The sequence below is a fragment of the Tachyglossus aculeatus genome, chromosome 14 (genome assembly GCF_015852505.1).
Source record: "Tachyglossus aculeatus isolate mTacAcu1 chromosome 14, mTacAcu1.pri, whole genome shotgun sequence".
Taxonomy (NCBI): domain Eukaryota; kingdom Metazoa; phylum Chordata; class Mammalia; order Monotremata; family Tachyglossidae; genus Tachyglossus; species Tachyglossus aculeatus.
The window spans coordinates 58,137,251-58,162,979 of record NC_052079.1 but is presented as its reverse complement, the minus strand read 5'-3'; the positions used below and the strand labels follow the sequence as shown (position 1 = coordinate 58,162,979).

Sequence of the window (25,729 nt, the reverse complement as noted above, 5' to 3'; positions counted from 1 at the left end):
GAAAATTAAAGTGGGGAGGGGGAGAGCTCCCAGCTTGCCCACTTGCAAGAAGGCTCGCCCAGGGATTGTCCTCTTTATTGCTCTATTGTACTCTCCAATAATAATAATAATGTTGGTATTTGTTAAGCACTTACTACGTGTCAAGCACTGTTCTAAGCGCTGGGGGAGATACAAGGTAATCAGGTTATCCCACTTGGGGCTCAAGGTCTTCATCCCCAGTTTACAGATGAGGCCACTGAGGCCCAGAGAAATGAAGTGACTTGCGCAAGGTCACACAGCAGACAAGTGGCGGAGTCGGGATTAGAACTCACGAGCTCTGACTCCCAAGCCCGGGTTCTTTCCACTAAGCCACTCTGCTTCTCAAGCGCTTAGTACAGTGCTCTGCACACAGTAAGCGCTCAATAAATACGATTGAATGAATGAATGAATGCTCTGCGCACAGTAAGCTGCACTTATTCATTCATTCAATCGTACTTATTGAGCGCTTACTGTATGCAGAGCACTGTACTAAGCGCTTGGGAAGTGCAAGTTGGCAACATATAGAGATGGTCCCTACCCAACAGCGGGCTCACAGTCTAGAAGAATAGAAGCCTATTCTAGACACAGCCTAGAAGCGCTCAATAAATACGATTGGATGATGATGATGATGCTGGGTTTTGTTAAGCGCTTACTGTGTGCAAAGCACCGATCTAAGCGCTGGGGAGGATACAAGGTGATCAATCAATCAATCAATCAATCGTATTTATTGAGCGCTTACTGTGTGCAGAGCACTGTACTAAGCGCTTGGGAAGTACAAGTTGGCAACATATAGAGACAGTCCCTACCCAACAGTGGGCTCACAGTCTAAAAGGGGGAGACAGAGAACAAAACCAAACATACTAACAAAATGAAGTAAATAGAATAAATATGTACAAGCAAAATAAATAGAGTAATAAATATGTACAAACATATATACATATATATTTTACAAGTAAAATAAATAAATAAATAGAGTAATAAATATGTACAAACATATATACATATATATTTTACTTGTACATATCTATTCTATTTATTTTATTTTGTTAGGATGTTTGGTTTTGTTCTCTGTCTCCCCCTTTAAGACTGTGAGCCCACTGTTGGGTAGGGACTGTCTCTATATGTTGCCAACTTGTACTTCCCAAGCGCTTAGTCCAGTGCTCTGCACACAGTAAGTGCTCAATAAATACGATTGATTGATTGATTGATTGATTGATCACCTCAATAAATACGACTGATGATGATGAGGTGCTGTGGGGAAGGGAAGGAGCTAAGATGGGGGGGGATGGAGAGGGGGGCGAGGGGGAGAGGAAGGAAGGGGCTCAGGTGGGGCTTCCCAGTCTTAACCCCCATTTTCCAGATGAGGTCACTGAGGCCCAGAGATGCGAAGTGACTCGCCCAAAGTCGCACAGCTGACGAATGGCGGGGTCGGGATTTGAACCCATGACCTGTGACTCCCGAGCTCGGGGTCTTTCCACTGCTTCGGCTGGAGGGAATCAATGCGAGCCCCTGGGCCGATTCCGACAACTTTCCCGCTCCCCTGCCGGCCCCTCCATCCATCATCCCTCTCCCCTCCTCCTCCTCCTCGTCCTCCTCCTCGTCCTCCTCCCCAGGACCGCCCCCTCCCCCTCCTCGTCCCGACCCCCCCCCCCGCCGTTTTCCCTCCCCATCTTCCCTCCCTCCAGGGCCGCCCCCTTTTCCCCTCCCCCTGCCCGGGCCCTGGCTGCCGGTGAAGCCCCCGCCGTTGGGCTAATTGAGAGGCGAGGGCGAGCGAGCTCCCAGCCCGGCCGGTCCTCGGGGTGGACAGCGGGAGCAGGAAGAGAAGAGGGGGCTCCTGGGGACCCCAAAGCCGAGAGGACCCTAACCCTTCCCCGGGACCCCGGGACCCTCTGCGCCATGGAGCTGGTCGGAAAGCGGCCCGCCCTGGCCCTGCTGGCCCTGCTGACTCTCCTGGAGGCCCGAGGTAAAGGGGGGCGTGGGTGGGGGGCGTAAGGGGAACGGGGGTCCGGCTCAATCAATCAATCAATCAATCAATCAATCAATCGTATTTATTGAGCGCTTACTGTGTGCAGAGCACTGGACTAAGCGCTTGGGAAATCCAAGTTGGCAACCTATAGAGACAGTCCCTACCCAACAGTGGGCTCACAGTCTAAAAGGGGGAGACAGAGAACAAAACCAAACATACTAACAAAATAAAATGAAATCAATCAATCGTATTTATTGAGCGCTTACTGTGTGCAGAGCACTGGACTAAGCGCTTGGGAAGTCCAAGTTGGCAACCTATAGAGACAGTCCCTACCCAACAGTGGGCTCACAGTCTAAAAGGGGGAGGCAGAGAACAAAACCAAACATACTAACAAAATAAAATAATATAAAATCAATCAATCAATCGTATTTATTGAGCGCTTACTGTGTGCAGAGCACTGGACTAAGCGCTTGGGAAGTACAAGTTGGCAACCTACAGAGACGGTCCCTACCCAACAGTGGGCTCACAGTCTAAAAGGGGGAGGCAGAGAACAAAACCAAACATACTAATAAAATAAATAGAATAGATATGTACAAGTAAAATAAATAAATAAATAGAGTAATAAATATGTACAAACATATTTACAGGTGCTGTGGGGAAGGGAAGGAGGTAAGATGAGGCTCAGCCCTGACCCTTCCCTTAGTGCAGGCGTGCAGGCAAAGAGGGGATGGGGGTCCCTCTCACAGCCCCCCCTCCCCCCAGCTAGGACCAGGTGTGGGTCACTCCAGGGACCCCTTCTTCTGACCGGGAAAAGGGGACACCTGGGGCGCTTTGTTGGCTTCCCGGAGGAGGGGGCTAACACAACTTTTTCGTGCCCCCCTTTCCTTCCCTCCAGGATGGGGGGGGGGGGGGAACCGCATGGTTTAGTTCATTCATTCATTCAATCGTATTGATTGAGCGCTTACTGTGTGCAGAGCACTGTACCAAGCGCTTGGGAAGTACAAGTTGGCAACAAATAGAAACGGTCCCTACCCCACAGAACCCGGGCTGGGGGAGGCGGCAAGGGGCTTGGGTCACTTTTCTTTTGTCGGTTTCCTCATCTACAAATTGGGGAGAAAATCTCTGTTCCCCCTCCTGTTTAGACTGTGAGCCCCGAGTGGGACAGGGACTGCATCCAACTAATTATCATGAATCTATCTCTGTGCTTAACAAATACCGTAATTACTATCACTATAAGGAGGCAGGAATGTGTCTACCAACTCCCTTGTGTCTTCCCAAATGCTTACTACAATGCTGTGCCCACAGCAAGCACTCAGTAAATGCCCTTAATTGATTGAGGAGGGAGGACAGGGAGGTGTCACCCAAGGCAAGTTAGTGTGTCCCGATCACTCATTCTGTCTCTCTCTCTGTCTCTCCCCCTCATCCCCTCCACCTGGCAAGGCTGCACAGGGTAGGAAGTGTGTCTCAGGATGCCCCCTCGCCCCCAGTCCGTTCAAATTTGCAGTGGGGTATGTGAACCCCACTTCTCTCCCCCCAGCTCGGAGTTGGACCCCAGACACTCCTTTGAGCGGGAGTCCTGGTCTTTGAAGACTTTAAAAGCCCTACTGAGAGCTCACCTCCTCCAGGAAGCCTTCCCAGACTGAGCCCCCTTTTTCCTCTCCTCCTCCCCATCCCCCCTGCCCTACCTTCTTCCCCTCCCCACAGCACCTGTATATATGTTTGTACAGATTTATTACTCTATTTATTTTACTTGTACATATTTACTATTCTATTTATTCTGTTAATGATGCACATATAGCTTTATTTCTATTTATTCTGATGACGACACCTGTCCACATGTTTTGTTTTGTTGTCTGTCTCCCCCTTCTAGACTGTGAGCCCGTTGTTGGCTAGGGACCGTCTCTGTATGTTGCCAACTTGTACACTTCCCAAGCGCTTAGTATGGTGCTCTGCACACAGTAAGTGCTCAATAAATATGATTGAATGAATGAATGCATAAAGGAAAAATGACAGCTGCTTCCAGCCAGCTGCCTAGGCTCATTTTCCCAGCTCCTTTTGGGATAACCAGAAAGTAGTCTCCAAACCCTTATAAAAGTTGCTGGGCTCCAAGTGGGAAGGGGAGGGGTGAGGGCTTTGGCATCCCATGAGATACCATCCCACCTGCCTCTTAGTTATCATCCCAGGTCCTGCCAGCCGGGCACCGTTATCAGAGATTGGCGAACTTTGACCCTGGAGATTTTCCCACAGTGGAGAGACAATATGGCAGAATGGAAAGAGACTGGGGTGGGGGTTTGGAGACCCTGGTTCTAGTCCTAGTTCTGCCACTGGTCGACTGGGTGACCTTGGACAGTCACCCTCTGGATTGCAGTTGTTCTGTCCGTAAAATGGGGTTAAGATTCCTGCTCTTCCTTAATCAGTGGTATTTACTGAGCACTTACTGTGTACACTGAACTAATGGCTTGGGAAAGTACAGTACAACAGGGTTGGAAGATGTGATGCTTGCCCACAAGGAGCTTATTCATTCAATCGTATTTATTGAATATGGTTTATGGACTACAGGAGGAGACTTTAAAATAGATTACAGTTAAGGGAAATAGTACATACATGCGTATGTATTCTGGGGATGGGGTGAGTATCAGAGTGCTTAAGGGGTACACAGCCAAGTACATAGTAGAAGCTGAGCGAGGCGGGGGCGGATAGAGGAAATAAAGGGCTTATTCAGGGAAGGCCTTCTGGTGGAGTTGTGCTTTTAATAAGGGCTTGAAGGTGGGGAGAGTGATCGTCTGTCAGATAAGAAAAGGGAGGGAGTTCCAGACCAGAGGGAGGACATGGGTGAGGGGTCAGCGATGAGACAGGTGATCAAAGTACAATGAGTAGGCAGGCATCTGGGTTGTTGTAGGAGATCAGAAAGATAGAAGAAGGGTCCTGATGGTAAGGAGTTTCTTTTTGATGCAGAGGGGCAGTCCTGTCTACCTCACAGGGATGTGGTGAGGGGCAAGCAAGAGCACTGATTCGAAAGTGCTTTGGAAAAATTAAATTGCTCCTAGAAACACCACGTGTGTTCTACTATCCTTCCCCACAACTGGAAATGGGAAGAAGCCACTGTCCAGTCCCAAATGTGGCTGGCAGATGCTCAGGAACTGAATAATGAGGGAATAATAACAATAATCGTAAAAGCAGTGTGGCTTAGTGGAAAGAGCACCGGATTTGGGAGTCAGAGGTCATGTGTTCTAATACCTGCTCCGCCACTTATCAGATGGGTGACTTTGAGCAAGTCACGTAACTACTCTGTGTTTGTTACCTCATCTATAAAATGGGGATTGACTGTGAGCCCTCCGTGGGACAATGTGATTACCTTGTATCTACCTCAGCGCTTAGAACAGTGCTTGGCACATAGTAAGCACTTGACAAATACCATTATTATTATTGTTATAATGGTATTTAAGTGCTTGCTATGCCCGAGCACTGTACAAGTGCTGGGGTAGATAAAAGACAATCAGGTCAGACCCAATCTCTGTCCCACACTGAGCTCACGGTCTAAGGGGGAGAGAGAACAGGCGGTTTCATCCCCATTTTACAGATGAAGAAAGTAGGACAGAGAAGTGAAGTGTCTTGCCTGAGGTCCCACAGCAGGCGAGTGGGGGAGCAGGAGGACTAGGATTGATGGATTGATTAGAACCCAGGTCTGCTGACTCCCAAACCCGTGTTCCACAACAGGGGTACTGTGACCTCTGACCTTGCTTTGGTGTTGGGATCCTCTCCAAGGACTGGTTTGGGAGGGATGGCCTGCCTTTTATGGTGTTTTTGTTTGAAACCTGAAACTTTTATGTCGGGGGTGGGGAAGGAACAAAGACCAGCTGGGTTGAGTGTGTTTCTGGATCTTTTTGGGTCTCAGTGTTAAAGTGCTGGAACTATCAGCATTTCTCCTTTAGTTGTGGTTATTTATTTAACCCTGACTGAATAAATAGATGGGCAAGTGACCCAAGCCAGTTCCAACCAAGTATTTAGAGAGGGGGGAAAAAATAAAATAAAAAACCCCAAAAAACAAAAAGCCCCAAGCTCCCCACATGGGAAGTCAGAAAAGAAAGCATTTCCTAATTTTGTGACTCACTGGTAGGATTGTCAAATGTAACACTTAACGCCTCAAATATCAGATATTGTCATAGTGACCTCCTAGAATAGTAGTAGTGAAGGTTTTTATTGAGTGTCTACTGAGTGAAATGTACTGTACTAAGCTCTTGGGAAATTACAGCAGAAAGGATAAAGCCATGTGGTTTGATGTGAAACCCCAGATTGGTATTTTAAAATGTTTTGTTTCAAAAGGCACCCAAAATAAATGGCACAAAGCAAACCTTTATATAAATGTATATACGTATATATAAATATACATGTACATGCATGTATATGTATAGGTATATGTATTCACACATATTTGTAAACATATACATTCACACAGATGTCTTTCATACTCAAAGAAGACACCACTGGCAGTTAAATTCACCTATGGGCATGGAAGGATAGGGTACTGTAGGAGCCAGTCCTAGCTGCAACATGTGCAACACATGGAAAGCACACACACACACACACACACACACACACACACACAGACACACACACACACAGACACACACACACTCCCTTACTGTGCCATCATGCTTATAGTAGTAATAGCATTTTTTGTGTTATTTCTCAAGTACTTACTAAGTGCTGCGGTAGATCCATGCTAATCAGATTGGACACAGTCCATGTCCCACATGGGGCTCACTGTCATAGTCCCCATTTTCCCGTTGAGGTGACTGAGACACAGAGAAGTGAAGTGACTTACATTTATTAAGCGCTTACTATGTGCAGAACACTGTACTAAGCGGTGGGAGAGAATACCCAGGTGGGAATTACACGAGGTCCCTGTCCCCAAGGGCTCCAAATCTAAGTGTACAAGTCGGGAGAAGGGCCTGGAGACAGACACATCAGACATGATAGAACAGTAAACACAACAAAAACAATTACACCAAATAAAAACAAAAGCGTGCCATAGCTTAGAGAGGCAGAAATTCAGCCTCCTTAGGGCTTGGAGTTGTGGGCAAACTCTCAGCCTTCCCGGGATCTTGTGCTGCCTGCTGGGCCTGGTGTTGTTTTCGCTTTACCCTCCTCGTCTCACGTTGCTTTTAAAAAAGGATTATTAAATGGCAGCCAACTCTCCCGCCTGCTGCTGTTCCCTGGGCATGTCGCCTTCCAATACATTTCAGAAAGAAACACTCAGTTATGTTTGCCGAATGAGAAATCAGAGTCATTTGGAAATGTGGCGTGAAATGGGGTAGAAAAGAATGGTCTGCCTCTTCCAATTGCCATTTTTTCAGCAGCACAAAAAATGTAAGACGAGAAGAATATTTGCAAATTTGTAGCGGACCAAAAAACCCTGCTTTTCTTTTGAAACAAAAGCAGTGAGAACATTATCCCCCAAATTGCAGTTATGAAATAATGCTCTGTCCCACCTCCTGCCAAATCATCTAGGTGAAAACTCTAGAAAGGAGTAGGGCTGAAGTTGGAATGTAAAATTAGCTGTCCCCATATGTGATGGGGATGGAGATAGCCAAAATGCCTCTGTTTTTGTTCCTTTTCACTTTAGGGTGGGTGGGAAGGAGAGAAGCGATCAGCTTTCTCCAGACCTGTGGGCCAACTGCTTTCAGCCTTCTCAGTCTTAGGACTTTTCAAACAGATTAAGGGCAATGGGAAAGGCTGTCGAGACCAAAGACTTTTCTTAAAACCATGTGGTCGTGTTATTTTAGAAGATATTCAGCTGTCATGGAACCTTTTCCCAATTCTAACGAAATATTGTAGAGCTTATTTTTATTTACTGTAATGAGAGGTTCCGGTGTTCCCTGTTTCTCCCTGTCTTTCCCTATTTCCCTCCCTTCCCATCTTTGTTTGCTTTCTGTTCTCATCCTCTTCTGTCTCCAGCCGATATTCACTTCTGGCACTGCTGGGACCTCTCTTAATTTGGTGTTTCTCTTTACTCTCTTGCATTTGGAGGGTTATCACCCCAGTTACCTCTCTCTCATCTCACTTGGTCTTACCATTCATTCATTTCATTCAGTCGTATTTATTGAGCGCTTACTGTGTGCAGAGCACTGTACTAAGCGCTTGGGAAGTACAAGTTGGCAACATATAGAGACGGTCCCTACCCAACAACAGGCTCACAGTCTGGAAGGGGGAGACAGACAACAAAACAAAACATGTGGACAGGTGTCAAGTCACCAGAATAAATAAAAATGAAGCTAGATACACGTCATTAACAAAATAAATACAATAGTAAATATGTACAAGTAAAATAAATAGAGTAATACCACCACCCTCCTGCCCCTGCTCCTCCTTTCCATTTAGTCAATTGTATTTATTGAGAGCTTACTGTTTGCAGAGCACTGTACTAAGCACTTGGGAGAATGCAATACAATAATCAACAGACACATTCTCTACCCACAATGAGCTTACAGTCTAAAGGGGGAGGCAGACGTGAATATAAACAAATTATAGATATGGACATAAATGCTGTGGGGCGGGGTGGGGGGATGAATAAAAGTGCAAGTCAGGGCGATGCAGAAGGGAGTGGGAGAAGAGGAAAGGAGGGCTTAGGAAAAAACCTCTTGGAGGAGATGGGCCTTCAAAAGACTAAGGTGAGATAGATGAGATCGAGGTGCAGTGAGGAGTTTACATTAGAGGAGTGAAGTGTGCAGGCTGGGCTGCAGTAGGAGAGTAGCGAGGTGAGGTAGGAGGGGACAGGTTGATCAACTACTTTAAAGCCAATGGTGAGGAGTCTCTGTTGGATGCGGAGGTGGTTGGGTAACCATTGGAGTTTATCGGAGAGTGGGGAAATATAGCCCAGACGTTTTAGTAGAAAAATGATCCCGGCAGCAGAGTGAAGTATGGACTGGAGTGGGGAGAGGCAGGAGGCTCGGAGGTCAGCAAGGAGGCTGATACAGTAATCGAAGTGGAATAGGATAAGTATATGGATTAATGTGGTAGCAGTTTGGATGGAGAGGAAAGGGTGGATTTTAGCAATGTCATAAAGGTCAAACTGACAGGATTTAGTGATGGATCCATCTCCCACACTCATCCTTTCCCTCCCCTGCTTCCTCTCCTCCTCTTGCTGCTCACCCCACCCCTCATCTCCCTCCTGGGGTGTCTCTCTGTGGGGTGAGATTCACTTTGGTGATGGAGGTAGAAGGAGGAAGCAGCCTGGCCTCGTGGATAGAGCCCAGGCTTGGGAGTCAGATGAACCTGGGTTTTAATCGTGGCTCCACCACTTATCTGCTGCGTGACCCTGGGCAAGTCACTTCGCTTCTCTGGGCCTCAGTTCCCTCATCTGTAAAGTGGAGAATTAAGACTGTGAGCCCTATGCAGGACATGGACTGTGTCCAACCTGATTAACTTGTATCTTCCCCAGCACTTAGAACAGTGTGTATCGTGACTGTCAACTCTATTGTACTGTACTCTCCCAAGCACTTAGTATAGTGTCCTGCACACAATAGGCACTCAAATACTGTTGATCAATTGATACAACATACATCTATTTATCCAGGTTTTTAATATCAATATGTTTGCTCTGCTTTATACTTGTTCTTTCTCTGTACTCATCTGTAAACCACTTTCGTTAGACTTTTCGTGAGGGCAGGGGGCATGTGTCTTGCTAGTGCTACGCTAGCCAGCCCCACACCATTTGTGTACATATCTGTAATTTTGTTTCATTTATTTATGTTGATGTCTGTCTCCCCGCTTCCAGACTGTAAGCTTGTTGTTGGCAGGGAATGTGACTGTTTACTGTTGTACTCTCCCAAGCACTTAGTACCGTGCTGTACATACAGTAAGTGCTCAATAAATACAACTGAAGGAACAACTGAATTTGGTATTTGCCCCACAGCAATTATGTACACATCTATTACACACACACACAGCAATTTACACATCTGTAAATTATATGTATACTTTTTATCAGTCGAACAATCAGTGGTATTTATTGAGTACTTACAGTGTGCAGAGCACTGTTCTAAGCACTTGGGAGAGTACAGCAGAATTAGCAGATACACTCCTGCCCATAAAACCTTACAGTCTAGAGGGACTGTAACATTTATATTAATGTCTGCCTACCCTTCTAAATTGTGAGCTTGTTGTGGGCAGTGAACATATCTACCAACTTTGTTATTCTGTATTTTCCCAAGCACCTAGTACAGTGTTCTGCACAAAGTAAGGACTCAGTAAATACCACCAATGATGATGATAATAATAATAACAATAATAGTAATGATGGTATTTGTTAAGCGCTTACTATGTGCCAAGCACTGATCTAAGCTCTAGTGATCGGGTCGTTTAACTCTCATGGTTTCTTAAGTGCTTAGGGCAGTAGTCTGCAAACAGTAGACAGTAAACTCCTTGTGGGCAACGATCATGTTTACTAACTCTATTGTACTCTCCCCAGCACTAGATTCAGTGCTCTATACTGTAGACTATAAGGTTCTTGAGGGCAGGGAACATTTCTACTCACTCTGTCATGCTCTCCGAAGCACTCAGCAGAGTAGTCAGCATGGCTTAGTGGAACGAGCACAGGCTTGTGAGTCAGAGGTCGTGAGTTCTAATCCCTGCTCCGCCACTTAGCTGCGTGACTTTGGGCAACTCACTTAACTTCTCTGTGCCTCAGTTACCTCATCTGTAAAATGTGGATTATGACCGTGAGCCCTACGTGGGACAACCTGATTACCTTGTATCTACCCCAGTGCTTAGAACAGTGCTTGGCACATAGTAAGCAATGAACAAATACCATCATTATTATTTTTAATATTAGATAATAGTGGCTTCATTGCCATTTCCCCATTCACGCAGTCTCCACTTTCCCTTTGATATCACTGTCTTAGAATCAAAACTCTTTCATTAATTCCGGGATTATCGTTGACTTGGCTTAATGCTTACATCTGAAAAATAGACAACAATTGGGTGTTTCATTTGGCTGGAGAAGGATGGCCAAAATTTCACAGTAAGAATGTGAACCCTAAAAAAAAAAATTCCCTTGGAGAAAAAATGGATCGAAGCTACTGTCGTGGATGATAAATGATGGCTGACGTCATTGTGTCAGGGACGTCTGGGTAGTCATCTGCTGATGGAGTGTTGGGCGGATCTCTCTCCTTCCCAGCGGCGGCTGTAGTGTAACTTTAAACATCTGGAAATATGCCTCTCCTGAGTTTTGACAAAGAGCAGCATTCTGCCGCTTTTGTGGAAGAGAAGTTGTTGAGCCCGCTTCTACTAGAGGCCTCTTAGAGTAGTTGACGCCATTAAAGATGGTGATTTGGAGACCCTATTTATCGTTGGTGGTTATCCAAAACTGAGTCTCCGATTAGGTGGTTCCCTTGCTCGTCTCTTTGTGCTTTGTTCTGGAAACAAGATGGGTAGGAGCGAGAGAGCAGAAGTGGTCTCAGGACCACCAATTTCCTGGACTGAGGCTCATTTGACCATATCCTGAGTCTTAGTTGCGTCCTTCAGGCAAACTACTTGATTAGTTCAGAGCTCCCAGTTACTAATCAGTAACAGAGAAACAGTGTGGCATAGTGGATAGAGCACACGCCTGGGAGTTAGAAGGATCTCGTTGTAATCCCGGCTCTATCGCAGGTCTGCAGTGTGACCTTGAGCAAGTCACCTTAGTTTTTCTAGACCTCAGTCCCCTTATCTGTAAAATGGGGATTAAGACTATGAGCCTCATGTGGGACAGGGACTGCCCACCCTGATTAGCTTGTATCTATCCCAGTGCTTAGAAGAGTGCTTGGCACATAGTAAGTGCTTAATAAGTATCATAATTGTTATTATTATTATTGATAATACTAGTAACCTTCCTCAATGTTTTCAAAGGGACATTGAATTCTTAAGTGCTTTTGAACAGAGAGGGTTGATCGCTCAGATTATCATTATTATAACAGTAATTATTCAGATTATTATTAGAAATAGTGTGCCCTAGTGGAAAGAACAGGGGTTTGGGAGTCAGAGGACCTGGGTTCCAATTCCTGTTCTGTAACTTGGGAAAGTCACTGAACTTCTCTGTGCCACAGTTACCTCATGTGTAAAATGAGGATCAATCACCCCCTTTCCCCTCCGACAGTCTGTGAGCTCCATATGGGACAGACACTGTGTCCAACCTGATTATCTGGTACCTACCCCAGCGCTTAGTACAATGCCTGGCTCATAGTAAGTGCTTAACAAGTATCAAAAAATAAGCAAGTTATTATTATTATTAATTAATCCATTCAAATTGCTACACTTTTCATAGAGGGAAAAATTGAGATAGTGAGGACTAGAATCTACAACCACAAGAAGCATCATCATCATCATCATCAATTGTATTGATGATGATGATGATAGCAGCATGTCCTAGTGGGAAGAGCAAAGGTCTGGGATTCAGAGGACCTGGGTTATTATTCCAGCTCTGCCATTTGCCTGCCGTGAGACCTTGGGCAAGTCACTTAATCAGTCATTCAACCGTATTTATTGAGCCTTTACTTCTCTGTTACCTCATTTTCCTTATCTGTAAAATAGGGATTTAGACTGTGCGACAGAGACCATGTTCAACCCGATTATCTTGTGTCTATCCCATTATTTAGTACAGTGCCTAGCACAATAAAAAAAGGCTCCTGAAATTTGGATCTGACCACTATTTCCAAGAATTATCCTCTTTGAGTTTCTGTCACTAAGCTCTGCCACTTGCCTGCTGAGTGATCTTAAGCAGGTTGCTTAACTGCTCTGTGCCTCATTTTCCTCATCTGTGAAATGGGGATTCAACACCTGTTTTCCCTCCCCCTTAGACTCCAACCTCATGTGGGACAAGGAATGTGTTTGACAATTATCTTGTCTCTGTGGCCAGATTTAGTGCAGTGCTTGGCACTTAGTAGGTGCTTAAGAAATATTGCTATGATCCCTAAGCGGTCCTTCATAAAAATCCTTTTAGAAGTTGTAATTGGGACAACAGCAAAAAAAAAAAAATACAACCTAAAACCCTTGGATCTTGTTTTCAAACTTCTGAAAATGAAGTCAAGCATAGTTGGGAAATTGAATCTAAAAGTCCCAAATGAGAGTCTGCTCACTGTCTGTTCTCATTTTCTCAGACTTGCCTCATACTTCCAGGTCTGAGGGAAAAGATAAAACAGACACGAACTCGATGGATGGATTTATTTTGGAATGTGAGCTGTGAGACTAGGAGATGTGGGCCCACACATGTTCTTAATAAATATTGGTGCTGGGTGAACCTGTTACAAAACAGCGTGTCCTGCTGACATGTTGAGAATTGGTCTTGCTCTTTGTCCTCTGTGTCCCCATCCTCTGCCCCTCCTCCTCCTCCTCTTCCTCCTCTTCCCTGTCAGAGGCCCTCACTGCCCTTCTGGAAAGGTCGATCTCCTCTGGGCGGTGTGGGAGGGAGTGGGAGTTCAGTATTGTGATTTGGAAGAGTACGGAACTTGGAATCAGGAGATTTGGGGTCTAGCTGTGCCGCCTCCCTGCTGTGTGACCTTGGGCCAGTCACTTCCCTGGGACAGTTTTCTCATCTGTAAAAATGGGGATTAAACTGTTCTCTCTCCCCCTTGGGCCGTGATCCCCACGAGAGACAGGGACGGTGTCTGATATGATTAGTTTGTGTCTACCCCAGTGTTGAGCTCAGTGCCTGTCACTTGGTAAGCGTTTGCCAAATGCCGCATAATTTTTACTACGTGTCATGTAGAAGCAGCATGACATAGTGGTTAGAGCACAAGCCTGGGAGTCAGAAGGTCATGGGTTCTAATCCTGACTCCAACATTTATCATCTTTGTAATCTTGGGCAGTCACTTCATTCATTCAATTATATTTATTGAGTGCTTACTGTGTGCACAGCACTGTACTAAGTGCTTGGAAAGTACACTTCTCTGAGCCTCAGTCACCCCATCTGCAAAATGGGGACAGACTGTGAGCCCAACATGGGACAGGGACTGTGTCCAACCTGATTTCCTTGTATCCACCCCAGCGCTTAGTACAGTGCCTGGCACATAATAAGTGCTCAACAAATACTATTATTATTATTCTTATTATAGGGGAAGGTGCGTTCCAGGAGTCACCTGCTCCTGCCTGCCACGGAAGCCGGGAGAGATGCTTTGTAGTCAGAAGGACCTGGGTTCTAATTCTGACTCTGCCACTTGTTTGCTGTCTGACCTTGGACAAGTCACCTAACTTCTCTGTGCCTCAGTTATCTGTAAAATGGGATGAAGACCATGAGCCCTATGTGGGAAGTGGAGTGTGACCAAACTGATTAACTTATATCTACCCTAGTGCTTAGGGCAGTGCCCGGCACATATTAAGTGCTTAACAAGTACCATTAAAAAAAGGCTTGGGGCTCATCAGCTGGATTTCCAGGGTTCTCTGGCCCTGCCACTCCTTTGAGAAACAAGCCAACGCGATAAGGTTAGTTTGCAGGGACTCGAGCCCCCCCACTCCCTCCATTTGTCCTCCTACTCCCTCAGCATCTCCTTGGCATCGCCCAGCCTTGGGCACTCTATGGTGGCAAAACCATATGTGCACATATAATTCTCATCGCTTTCAGAGCCAGGAAACTTCCAGGTGCCGATGAGGCAGAATCACTATCAGAGCGGGGCACAGCGTCTGCTGTGAAATCTCCCAACTGCCTTTCGGGAAACGGGGTCTCGGGTGGATGGGAATTGGCGAGTTTTCTCTGAAAGGGGAAAATCTTTCTAATACAGGGGACCATGTGGCATTGAATACAGTCTTCCCTTGTACCTTTCAGCCTGGCCATAAAAACCAGCCACCCCCAAAACCAAAACTTCCTATTTTATAGTTGAGGAAACTGAGGCACAGAGACAGGAAGTGACTTGTCCAATGTCACACAGCAGCCAAATGGCAGAGCTGGGATTAGAACCCGGGTCCTCTGACTCCCAGGACCATCTCTTTCCACTAGGCCACACTGCTCTCCCTAAACACCACTGCAGGTCATAATCTCGTCCTATCCTTATATGAAGAGTATTCATTTCAAAAAAACAAGTTTTTTTGGCATTGCAAGATGCCTGTGATTCCTCCCCAGCATTTCCTTTCATACATTATCACTCCTCTAAACATTGTGTCCTTAATTAATGGCACTTATAGGCCTGTAAGAGGAGGGAACCTCATCTAGTCTCATGAAGTTCAATCTACCCCAGCTTATATAGTAAGTGCTTAATAAATGACCTAATAATTTATTGACTGCCTTCTGGGTTCAGAGCACCCACATATGCAGACTAGGCTTTAGAAAATATTTTTCTAAACTATATAAATTCCAAGAAGTTGATGAAAATTTTGGCACTTTCTACTGGTGGGTGTTTTTTTCAGGGGGGGTTGTGTGTGTATGTGTTTTCACTTCACAGAGCAGCCAGATAATGGGAAAGTAGCATATGTAGCCAGGCTGCCTTTTACTTTGAACTTTCTATCACAAATCTTAATCATTTGACTCTTAAGCTTGTTCTGATTTATAGCTCACTTTTACTCCGAAATTTTGCTGTTCAGAACACTGTCAATCAATCAATAGTATTTACTGAACACCTACTGCTTGCAGAGCACTGTACTGAGTGGTTAGAGGAAGTATAATAGAGTCAGTAGGGATGATTCCTACCTATAATTCAAGGAGTTTATGATCTGCTGGATGTACTGAATGTTTTTTTAAAATTACATTTATTAAACGCTCGCTATGTGCCAGGCACCATACTAGGCACTGGGTTAGATACAAACTAATCAGATTGGACATAGTCCATTCCCACATGAGGCTCACAGTCTTAATCCCCATTTTACAGATGAGGTAACTGAGGCCCAGAGAAGCAAAGTGACTTGTCCAAGGTCACACAGCAGACAAGGTGGTGGAGCTGTGATTAGAAGCCAGGTTAGAACCACATGACCGAAGCTCTTCTTATTCCATGCCCTCTAGAGCTTTCCTTTGCTTGGGAGCCAAGGGTGATGTCCAGGAGAATTTCAGAGAGGCTGAGCTGGGCAGGGCAAGACCTGGACTTTGGAAAGGTAGTAAAGTTTAACCATTTATCAGATAACAAAGGGGACAGAATTTAACAGATCACTTTGTGGTCAGTGTTGCTGGCTGCTAAAGGTATCCTTCCCTAAATCCTCTAATTGGGGAAAAAAAAGTGGGACTCATGTTCCCTTCTCAATTCTGAATGCTCTACTGTGAGGTAAACTCTTACATCTGCTCTTCTAGGGAGTTCTTCAAACCCTGTCATTTGTGGAAGTTTCCTCAGCTCACCCACGTTGACTACCTCCTACATTTTGGTAGAAAAAAAAAAAAGAAAAATTTTCAGGGCAGAATATGAAACTAGGCCTGAGAGCTTAGTTTATCTTCAGGATTAGTGCTTTTATGTCTCCTCTGATTTTCTTGCTTCTCTTCCTCCCCTGTGTGTATATAATTATAATAATAGCGGCTCTTTGAGCACAGGGCTCAGAGGGATTTGGATAAATCCCAAGGTCCATAGAGGGTTAAGAGGAGTAAAGAAGAGGGACAGGTTGGAATCTTTGGTATTATGTCCTTAAATAGTAGGCTGGATATTAGAGAGAGTAAATAATTATGATTTCGCCAAGCATCCTGTTGCCATAATCAGTGGTATTTAGTGAGTGCTTACCTATGCCGGGCACTGTACTAAGCACCCTCTCGACTGTAAACTCAAATTTGGCAGGAACTGTGTCTACCACATTAGAGAAGCAGTGTGGTCTAGTGGAAAGTTCCCGGTCCTGGGAGTCAGAAGGACCTGGGTTCTAATCCTGACTCTGCCACTTGTCTGCTGTGTGACCTTGGGCAAGTCACTTCTCTGTGCCTCCATTACCTCATCTGTAAAATGGGGATGAAAACTGATCCCCATATGGGACAAGGACTGTGTTTAACCTGATTACCTTGCATCTACTCCAGCACTTAATACAGTGCCTGGCACATAGAAAGCACTTTACAAATACCACGGTTATTGTTATTACCAACTCTGTTATATCGTATTCTGCCAAGAGCTTAGTACAGTGTTCTGCCCACAGGAAATGCTCAGTAAATCTGATTGATGGACTGATATAGTACAAGAGTTGGTAGGCACTTCCCATTTCAGAAGGAATTTACAGTGTAGCGAGGGAGATAGGTATTAAAATCAATTCCAGATATGTACGTAAGAGCTGTGGGGCTCAGATTGGGATGACTATCAAGTGCTTAAAGGGGAGAGTTTGAAGAATGAGGGTGACACAGAAGGGAAAAGGAGTAGGGGAAATGAAGGCTTAGGTGGGAAAGTAGTATTGTATTAGTTGTACTTGCCTAAGTGCTTAGTACAGTGCTGTGCATATAGTAAATGCTCAATAAAGCAGTTGAAAGAATGAATGAATGGAAGGCCTCTTGGGGGACTTATGGTTTTTCTAAAGCTTTGAAGGTGGGGAGAATGGTGGATTTTCTTCTTTTATAGGAGTGGCCATCTGTTTATGATAGGTGGCAAGCCTGTTCTCTGCTTTTTTTAGAGGGCCGGATGCCTGAATCTCAACTTTTGGGGCTTTGGCCCTCCAAATTGTAGCTTTTGGTGGGATGGCTGCCTTAATTTTTGCTTAGTCTTATAGTCTAGAGGGGGAGGTAGGCATTAAGATAAATAATTGATAATATTCAATTTGTAGACATGTACATAAGTGCTGTGAGTTTCTCCTGTAATGTGTGTTTTCATTGCTTCCGCTTAGATTGTGAGCCCCATGTAGGACAGGGGCTGTACCCCACATCTTGTATCTACCCAGCTCTTAGAACAGTGCTTTGCACATAGTAAGTGCTTAATAAATGCCATCATTATTATTACTACCCCAGTGCTTTTCATTCATTCATTCAATTGTATTTACTGAACACTTACTGTGTGTGAAGCCCTTGGGAGAGTAGAATATAACAATAAACAGACACATTCCCTGCCCACAACAAGCTTACCTTCTAGAGCTAGTACAGTGTTTGGCACAGAGTAAGTACTTAACAAATACCGCCATTATTATGATTTTTACACATCCATCTAGGCAGATCAGGATCTGATGTTCATTCATTCAATTGTATTTATTGAGCGCTTACTGTATGCAAAGCACTGTACTAAGTGCTTGGGAGAGTACAGTATAACAACAGACACATTCCTGCCCACAGTGAGCTCACAATCTAGAGGGGGAGGCAGACATTAATATAAATTAATAAATTTGAGATCTATACAGATATATACGTGTGTGCCATGGGGATGGAAGGGAGGATGAATGAAGGAGCAAGTAAGAGAGGCGCAGAAGGTTTACATGCTCTCACAAGTTGTCAGAGAAGGAGTCCGTCCGGTAATCCGAGTTTTCGTGAAGGAGTCGATCTTCAAAAACGTGACTTCTACATTTTCAGAGAACACCATGGGTACATTTAAGTAGATACAACTTGCCGTGGGCAGGGAATATGTCTCCCAACTCTCCTGTATTGTCCTCATTCAAGCACTTAGTACAATGCTCTACCCACAGTAAATACCATGGATTGATAGATACATAAAAGGTATAGGTGTGTTCACACACTGCACAGTTATATCCTCATGCACGTATTTGGATTTCTTTTCTTCCAGTTACTGCAGATTTAATGGAAGACTGCTGCACGGAGGGGAATAAGTGGGCGACTGAAAAAAGAAATTGCAATATGCCGTACATTTCAGAAGCCAAAGAATGCAGGTACTGCCTTAGTTGGTCACCTCTGGGTTGTATACTCGGTGAATCCATTTAGGTGATGGTTTTTTCATTGGTTAGGCCGAAGGGCAGAATTCCAGAGCCTTCTCTTACCCCATTTTTGGTAACCGGGGGTGGGCAGTCAGTGACCACTACATAATAATAGCAATAATAATTATGTTATTTGTTAAGTGCTTACTATGTGCCAGGAACTGTTCTAAGCCCTGGGGTAGCTACAAGGTAATTGGGCGGGAGAGCAAGCCCCTGCGCAAGTCAAAGATCGGTGGAAAGGGGGCCGATTTTAGAGAAACAGCCTTGCTTCTGCCCCCAGGAAACAGCAAAGTAAACAATTTATCATCTAAAGCTTGGCATACAGTAAGTGCTTAACAAATACCATAATCACCTGCATATATTTGTACAGATTTATTACTCTATTTATTTTACTTGTACATATTTACTATTCTTTTTATTTTGTTAGTGGTGTGCATATAGCTATAATTCTATTTATTCTAACGGTTTTGACACCTGTCTCCATGTTTTGTTTTGTTGTCTGTCTCCCCCTTCTAGACTGTGAGCCCGTGTTGGGTAGGGACTGTCTCTACATGTTTCTGACGTGTACTTCCCAAGCTCTTAGTACAGTTCTCTGCACACAGTAAGCGCTCAATAAATACGACTGAATGAATGAATGAATAGTGATAATAACTGTGGTATTTGTTAAGCCCGTACTGTGTGCCAGGCACTGTACTAAGTGCTGGGGTGGATACAAGGTGATCAGATTGGACTCAGTCCCTGCCCCACACGGGGCTCATAGTCTCAATCCCCATTTTGCCGATGATGTAACTAAGGCACAGAGAAGTGAAGTGACTTGTCCAAGGTCACAAAACAGGCAAGTGGCAGAGCTGTAATTAGCCCCCATGACTTTCTGATTCCCAGGCCTGTGCTCTATCCACTAGGCTATGCTGCTTGTCAAGAAATAACCCAGCATTACCAGTCAGTAGTATTTATTGAGTGCCTGCTACTTGCAGAGCACTTGACTAAGTGCTTGAAAGGATGCAGTAGTTAAAAGACACACTTTCCCTGCCCTCAAGTTGCTTGCGTTCTAACGAGGGGAGGCGGTCACAAGGTAACTGACCAGTGGGAGAAAGGCAGAGTGGATATGTAGCGGTATGGCATATAGAGCCGGATCCTGGGAGTCAGGAGGTCATGGGTTCTAATCCTGACTCTGCCACTTGTCTGCTGTGTGTCCTTGGGCAAGTCATGTCACTTCTTGGTACCTCAGTTAGCTCATCTGTAAAATGGGGATTAATAATAATAATAATGATGGCATTTATTAATATGTATATATGTATATATGTTTGTACATATGTGTACTCTATTTATTTTACTTGTACATATCTATTCTATTTATTTTATTTTGTTAGTATGTTTTGCTTTGTTCTCTGTCTCCCCCTTTTAGACTGTGAGCCCACTGTTGGGTAGGGACTGTCTCTATATGTTGCCAACTTGTACTTCCCAAGCACTTAGTACAGTGCTCTGCACACAGTAAGCACTCAATAAATACGATTGATTTATTAAGCGCTTACTATGTGCAAAGCACTGTTCTAAGCGCTGTGGAGGTTACAAGGTGGTCAGGTTGTCCCACGTGGGGCTCACAGTGTTAATCCCTATTTTACAGATGAGGTAACTGAGGCACAGAGAAGTTAAGTCTATGAGCCCCATGTGGAAAGGGGACTGTGTCCAACACGATTACCTTAAATCCACCCAGGGCTTAGTATTCATTCATTCATTCATTCAGTTGTACTTATTGAGAGCTTACTGTGTGCAGAGCACTGTACTAAGCGCTTGGGAAGTACAAGTTGGCAACATATAGAGACAGTCCCTACCCAACAACAGGCTCACAGTCTAGAAGGGGGAGACAGACAACAGAACAAAACATATTAACAAGATAAAATAAATAGAATAGTAAATATGTACAAGTAAAATTAATACAGTAATAAATCTGTACAAACATATATACAGGTGCTGTGGGGAGGGGAAGAAGGTAGGGTGGAGGGGATGGGGAGGGGGAGAGGAAGGAGGGTAATAATGGCATTTATTAAGCGCTTACTATGTGCAAAGCACTGTTCTAAGCACTGGGGAGGTTACAAGGTGATCAGGTTGTCCCATGGGGGGCTCACAGTCTTCATCCCCATTTTACAGATGAGGGAACTGAGGTACAGAGAAGTGAAGTGACTTGCCCAAAGTCACGCAGCTGAGAAGTGGCGCTGAGAAGTGGCGGAGCCGGGATTTGAACCCATGACCTCTGACTCCAAAGCCCGTGCTCTTTCCACTGAGCCACGCTGCTTCTCAGTTAATACAGTATGTTAAGCACGTAGTAAGTGCTAATAAATGCCATTATATTATTATTATTATTATTATCATTATTCCTTGAGGTCCACTAACCTCCGGGTGTGTCTGCCACCAACACCATGCTCCCAGCAGCATGGACAACTGGCTAGAGAGACTGGGGGTCGGGGGCCACAGGGAGGGAGTTTCACTCCAGATTCATTTGGAGACCTGGTCCCTCGTTGCCTGGGGGAATTTTAAACTCAAAACAAAAGCCAGGTCTAGTCCCCGACACTGGGAAGAGCAGAGTTTTCTGGGAAGTTTCTCAAACTCCGAGGAAAGCAGGAGAAGAGGCAGCTGGGTTTTTATCTCATGCCGTTGAGGTTCAACGAAAGGTGACAAGCAGAGGCGAGTGGAAAATCTCCAGAATCTGTCATCTTGTAAAGGATATTCCCCCTCGTCCCCCTCTCCATCCCCCCATCTTACCTCCTTCCCTTCCCTACAGCACCTGTATATATGTATATATGTTTGTACATATTTATTACTCTATTTATTTATTTATTTTACTTGTACATATCTATTCTATTTATTTTATTTTGTTAGTATGTTTGGTTTTGTTCTCTGTCTCCCCCTTTTAGACTGTGAGCCCACTGTTGGGTAGGGACTGTCTCTATATGTTGCCAATTTGTACTTCCCAAGCGCTTAGTACAGTGCTCTGCACATAGTAAGTGCTCAATAAATACGATTGATGATGATGATGATGATGATATTCCGACAGTAAGCACTCAGATAAATACCGCTGATTGACTGACCGATTCAGTCACTCAATCAGTGGTATTTTTTGAGCAACTATTCTGTGCAGAGCACAGTGCTAAGCACTTGGGAGAGTACAATAGAGTTCCTAAACATGGTCCCTGCTCTCAAGGAGCTTACAGTTTACTATTGGCAGAGCACTGTATTGAGCACTTGGAAGAGTTCAACCCACTTAGTAGACATGATACCTGTCCTCAAGGAGCTTACAGTCTATTATGTGCAGAACACTGTACTAAGTGCCTATGGGAGGACAATAGAGGTAGTAGACACCATCCCAGCCCCTCATGGGGTGGGGGGGTATTCAAATAAATTGCAAACAGGAGGGAGTAATAGAGTTGCTTTCGCAGGGCTTTTAAAAAAAATGGTACTTGTTAAATGCTTACTATGTATCAAGCACTGTTCTGAGTGTTGGGGTAGATAATAATAATGATATTATATAATAATAATAATAATAGTATTTGTTAAGCGCTTAACAGGTGCCAGGCACTGTACGAAGCCTGTTATCTGGAATGGATACAAGTAAATCGGATTGGACACAGTCCTTATCCCACATTGGGTTCACAGTCTCAATCCCCATTTTACGGATGAGATAACTGAGGCGCAGAGAAGTGACTTGCCCAGGGTCACACAGCAGGCAAGTGGTGGAGCTGAGATTAGAACTCAGGTCCTCTGTCATCCAGGCTGGTGCTCTTTTCACTAGGCCACACTGCTTCCCAAGGGTTGTGATCGTCCAAGTGCTTAGATTGTGTGGAAGTGCTGAGATGGCATTTATTGGGGGAGAAACTGAATAATAATAATAATTATAATTATGGAATTTGTTAAGGCTTTCTATGTGCCAGGCACTGTTCTAAGCTCTGGGGTGGATATAAGCAAATCGGGTTGGAAACAGTCCCTGTCCCGCATAGGACTCACTGTCTTCAACTCCATTGTCCAGATGAGGTAACAGGCACAGAGAAGTGAAGTGGCTTGCCAAAGGCCACACTGCAGACAAGTGGCAGAGCCAGGATTAGAACCCATGACCTTCTGACTCCCAGACTTGTGCTTTATCCACTAGGCCATGCTGCTTCTTGTGAAATGGCCCTTGACTGAAACGAGTCAAGGGCCATTGTTGTTTGGGCTCCTCCTCCTCCCAACGGTTTACAAGTCTCTTTTTCCCAGCCAGCACGTTCACCGCTCTCTAATGTTTGAACTTCCAGAATAATTGTGAAATTCAGTTTCACCCAAAACGGAGGCTTGTGTCCATAAACCACCCACTCCTCGTTGTGGACACACGGCTGGAGAGGGGGCAGGGATTTTAGGGGCCTGAAGACTGGACGAGCCAATAGGTCGGACAGCCGCTATTTTGAGTCTTTCCAAGCCCAACCGAAAACCGGCGGAACCTGTCAGAGGCCGGAGGGGGAGCGGGTCTGAGGTTAGAGTGAGGCCAGTGGGCTCCACGACTGTGCCAGTGTTTTAGCTTCATTTAATCACTCATTCATTTGGTTGTATTTATTGAGTGCTTACTGTGGGCGAAACTCTGTACTAAGTACTTGGGATAACACGATATGATAATAATAATTATGGTATTTGTTAAGCGCTTACTATGTGCCAAGCACTATTCTAAGTGCTGGGGTAGACACAGGGTAATCAGGTTGTCCCACGTGGGGCTCGCATTTTTAATCCCCATTTTACGGATGAGGTCACTGAGGCATGGAGAAGTAAAGTCACTTGACCAAGGTTGCATGGCAGATGTAGCAGAGCTGACATCGGAACCCAGGTCCTTTAGATTCCCAGGCCCCTGTTCTTTCCACTAGGTCTGGGGTGCTCACTACGGGCCAACCCCAGAGGAAGGCAGATTGGGGAGAGCAGAGTGCAGGCCCAGGTGCAAACCACTATCATCACTCCAACAACCGGAGGCTGTCAGAGCAATCACTCCCAGGTCCCTTGACTGGTGGCGGAGCTGGGATTAGAACCCGTGTCCTTTGATTCCGAAGCCCGTGCTCTTTCCTCTGAGCCACGCTGATTCTGTTAACAATAAATAGACACATACCCTGTCCACAATGATCTTACAGTTTAGAGAACATGAGGTCAGTGATTTTGGAAGGAACTGGGTTCTAATCCCGGCTCCTCCACTTACTTAAGAAGTCACTTAACTTCTCTGTGTCTGTTACCTCATCTGTAAAATAGGGATTAAGACTGTGAGCCCCCCGTGGGACAACCTGATCACCTTGTAACCACCCCAGCACTTAGAACAGTGCTTTGCACATAGTAAGTACTTAATAAATGCCGCCATCATCGTCATCATTGTATGCCATGTGAACTTAACTTCTCTATGCCTTAGTTTCCTCATCTGTAAAGTGGGATAAAGGCTGTAAGCCCCATGTAGGACAGGGACTGGGTCCTACCTGATTAGCTTGTATCGACCCTAGTGCTTAATACAGTGCCTGGCATATGATACATGCTTCACATTAATAATAATAGCAGTATTAAGGGCTTACTATATGCCAAGCACTGTACTAAGCACTGGGGTGGATATAAGATAATGGATACAATACAAGATGTAACAAATACAACAAAGATGTAACAAAAACAATCCCTCAGCAAAGAAAATGGATAAAGAAGGAATACTTCCACAGCCCTCTTCTCCACTCAAACAATGAAGCTTGTGAACCACTTCCTGAAACCCTAGACGTGCTGGAGAGATGCTTGTTAGGGGAAGAATGCTTATTTTGGTTCACGGCTGTCATCACTGTCAGAGTTCTGCATTTCAAATGGTAGGTGGGGCCAATCCTGTCCCCAGGATTGACAAAACTGGACTGAAATCCTTATTTAGGACATTCTTGAAGAGTCAAAAGGATTAGAGACAAAGCAAAGCCAAAAAACGGGGAACTCTCAAAATCTGGCAAAACCCTGGGTTAAAGCACATTTGATAAGGGTGAGTTAGGATTTGGGTTGTAAGTGTAACAACCACTCGTTGCTGGACGAGCCAAGACCTCTCCAGTTTCATTCTAAAATCAATCTTCAGCTTCAAAATGGGGCCTCTTGTGCATTTTGTCTAACCAGGGGATTAAACAATGGGAGAGATCTTTGGATCCCTGATACTTAGCTTCAGAGTCAGTTAGTCGTATTGATTGAGTGCTTACTATGTGCAGAGCACTGTACTAAGCGCTTGGGAAAGTACAGTATAACAGAGCTGGTAGACACGTTTCCTTCCACAAGGAGCTTGAAACCTAGAGGGGGTGACATATTAAAATAAATTATGGATAAGAACAGAAGGGTGTGGGGCTGAGGGAGGGGTGAATAAAGGGTATAAATCCAAGTGCAAGGGTAATGCAGAAGGTAAGGAAAATGAGGGTTTAGTTGGAGAAGGCCTCTTGGGTTAATTTTAATAATAATAATAATTTTGTTATTTGTTAAGCACTTACTATAATAATGATGGTATTTGTTAAACGCTTCCTATGTGCCAAGCACTGTTTTGAGTGCTGGGGTAGATACAAACAAGATAATCAGGTTGTCCCATGTGGGGCGCTCAGTCTTAAACCCCATTTTACAGATGATGTAACTGAGGCCCAGAGAAGTTAAGTGATTTGCCCAAAGTCATACAGCTGCTAAGTGGCAGAGATGGGATTAGAACCCACGACCTCTGATTTCCAAGCCCAGGCTCTTTCCACTAAGCCACGCTGCTTCTCACTTACTATGTGCCAGGCACTGTACTAAGCACTGGAGCAGATACAGGCAAATCGGGGTGGACGCAGTCCCTGTCCCACATGAGTATCACAGTCTCAATAAAAGGCTTTGAAGGTGGTGAGAGCGGTGGTCTGTCAGGCCAGGAGAGGGGTCGGCGGCAAGACGGATGAGATCGATGTACGGAGAATAAGTTGGTTTTAGAGGAGAGAAGTGAGTGTGCTG

General features: G+C 44.9%; 1 protein-coding gene across 1 annotated transcript in view; it reads left to right on the top strand.

The window, feature by feature from the left end:
* The first annotated feature begins 1,742 nt into the window (after positions 1 to 1,742).
* FBLN1 (fibulin 1) overlaps positions 1,743 to 25,729 on the top strand; it is an 87,263-nt gene continuing 63,276 nt past the window's right edge. The window contains exons 1-2 of the mRNA XM_038756438.1: positions 1,743 to 1,981; positions 18,607 to 18,709. Of these exons, the coding sequence (XP_038612366.1) occupies positions 1,915 to 1,981; positions 18,607 to 18,709 (170 nt within the window). The 5' untranslated portion in view covers positions 1,743 to 1,914. The remainder of the gene's footprint in view (positions 1,982 to 18,606; positions 18,710 to 25,729) is intronic.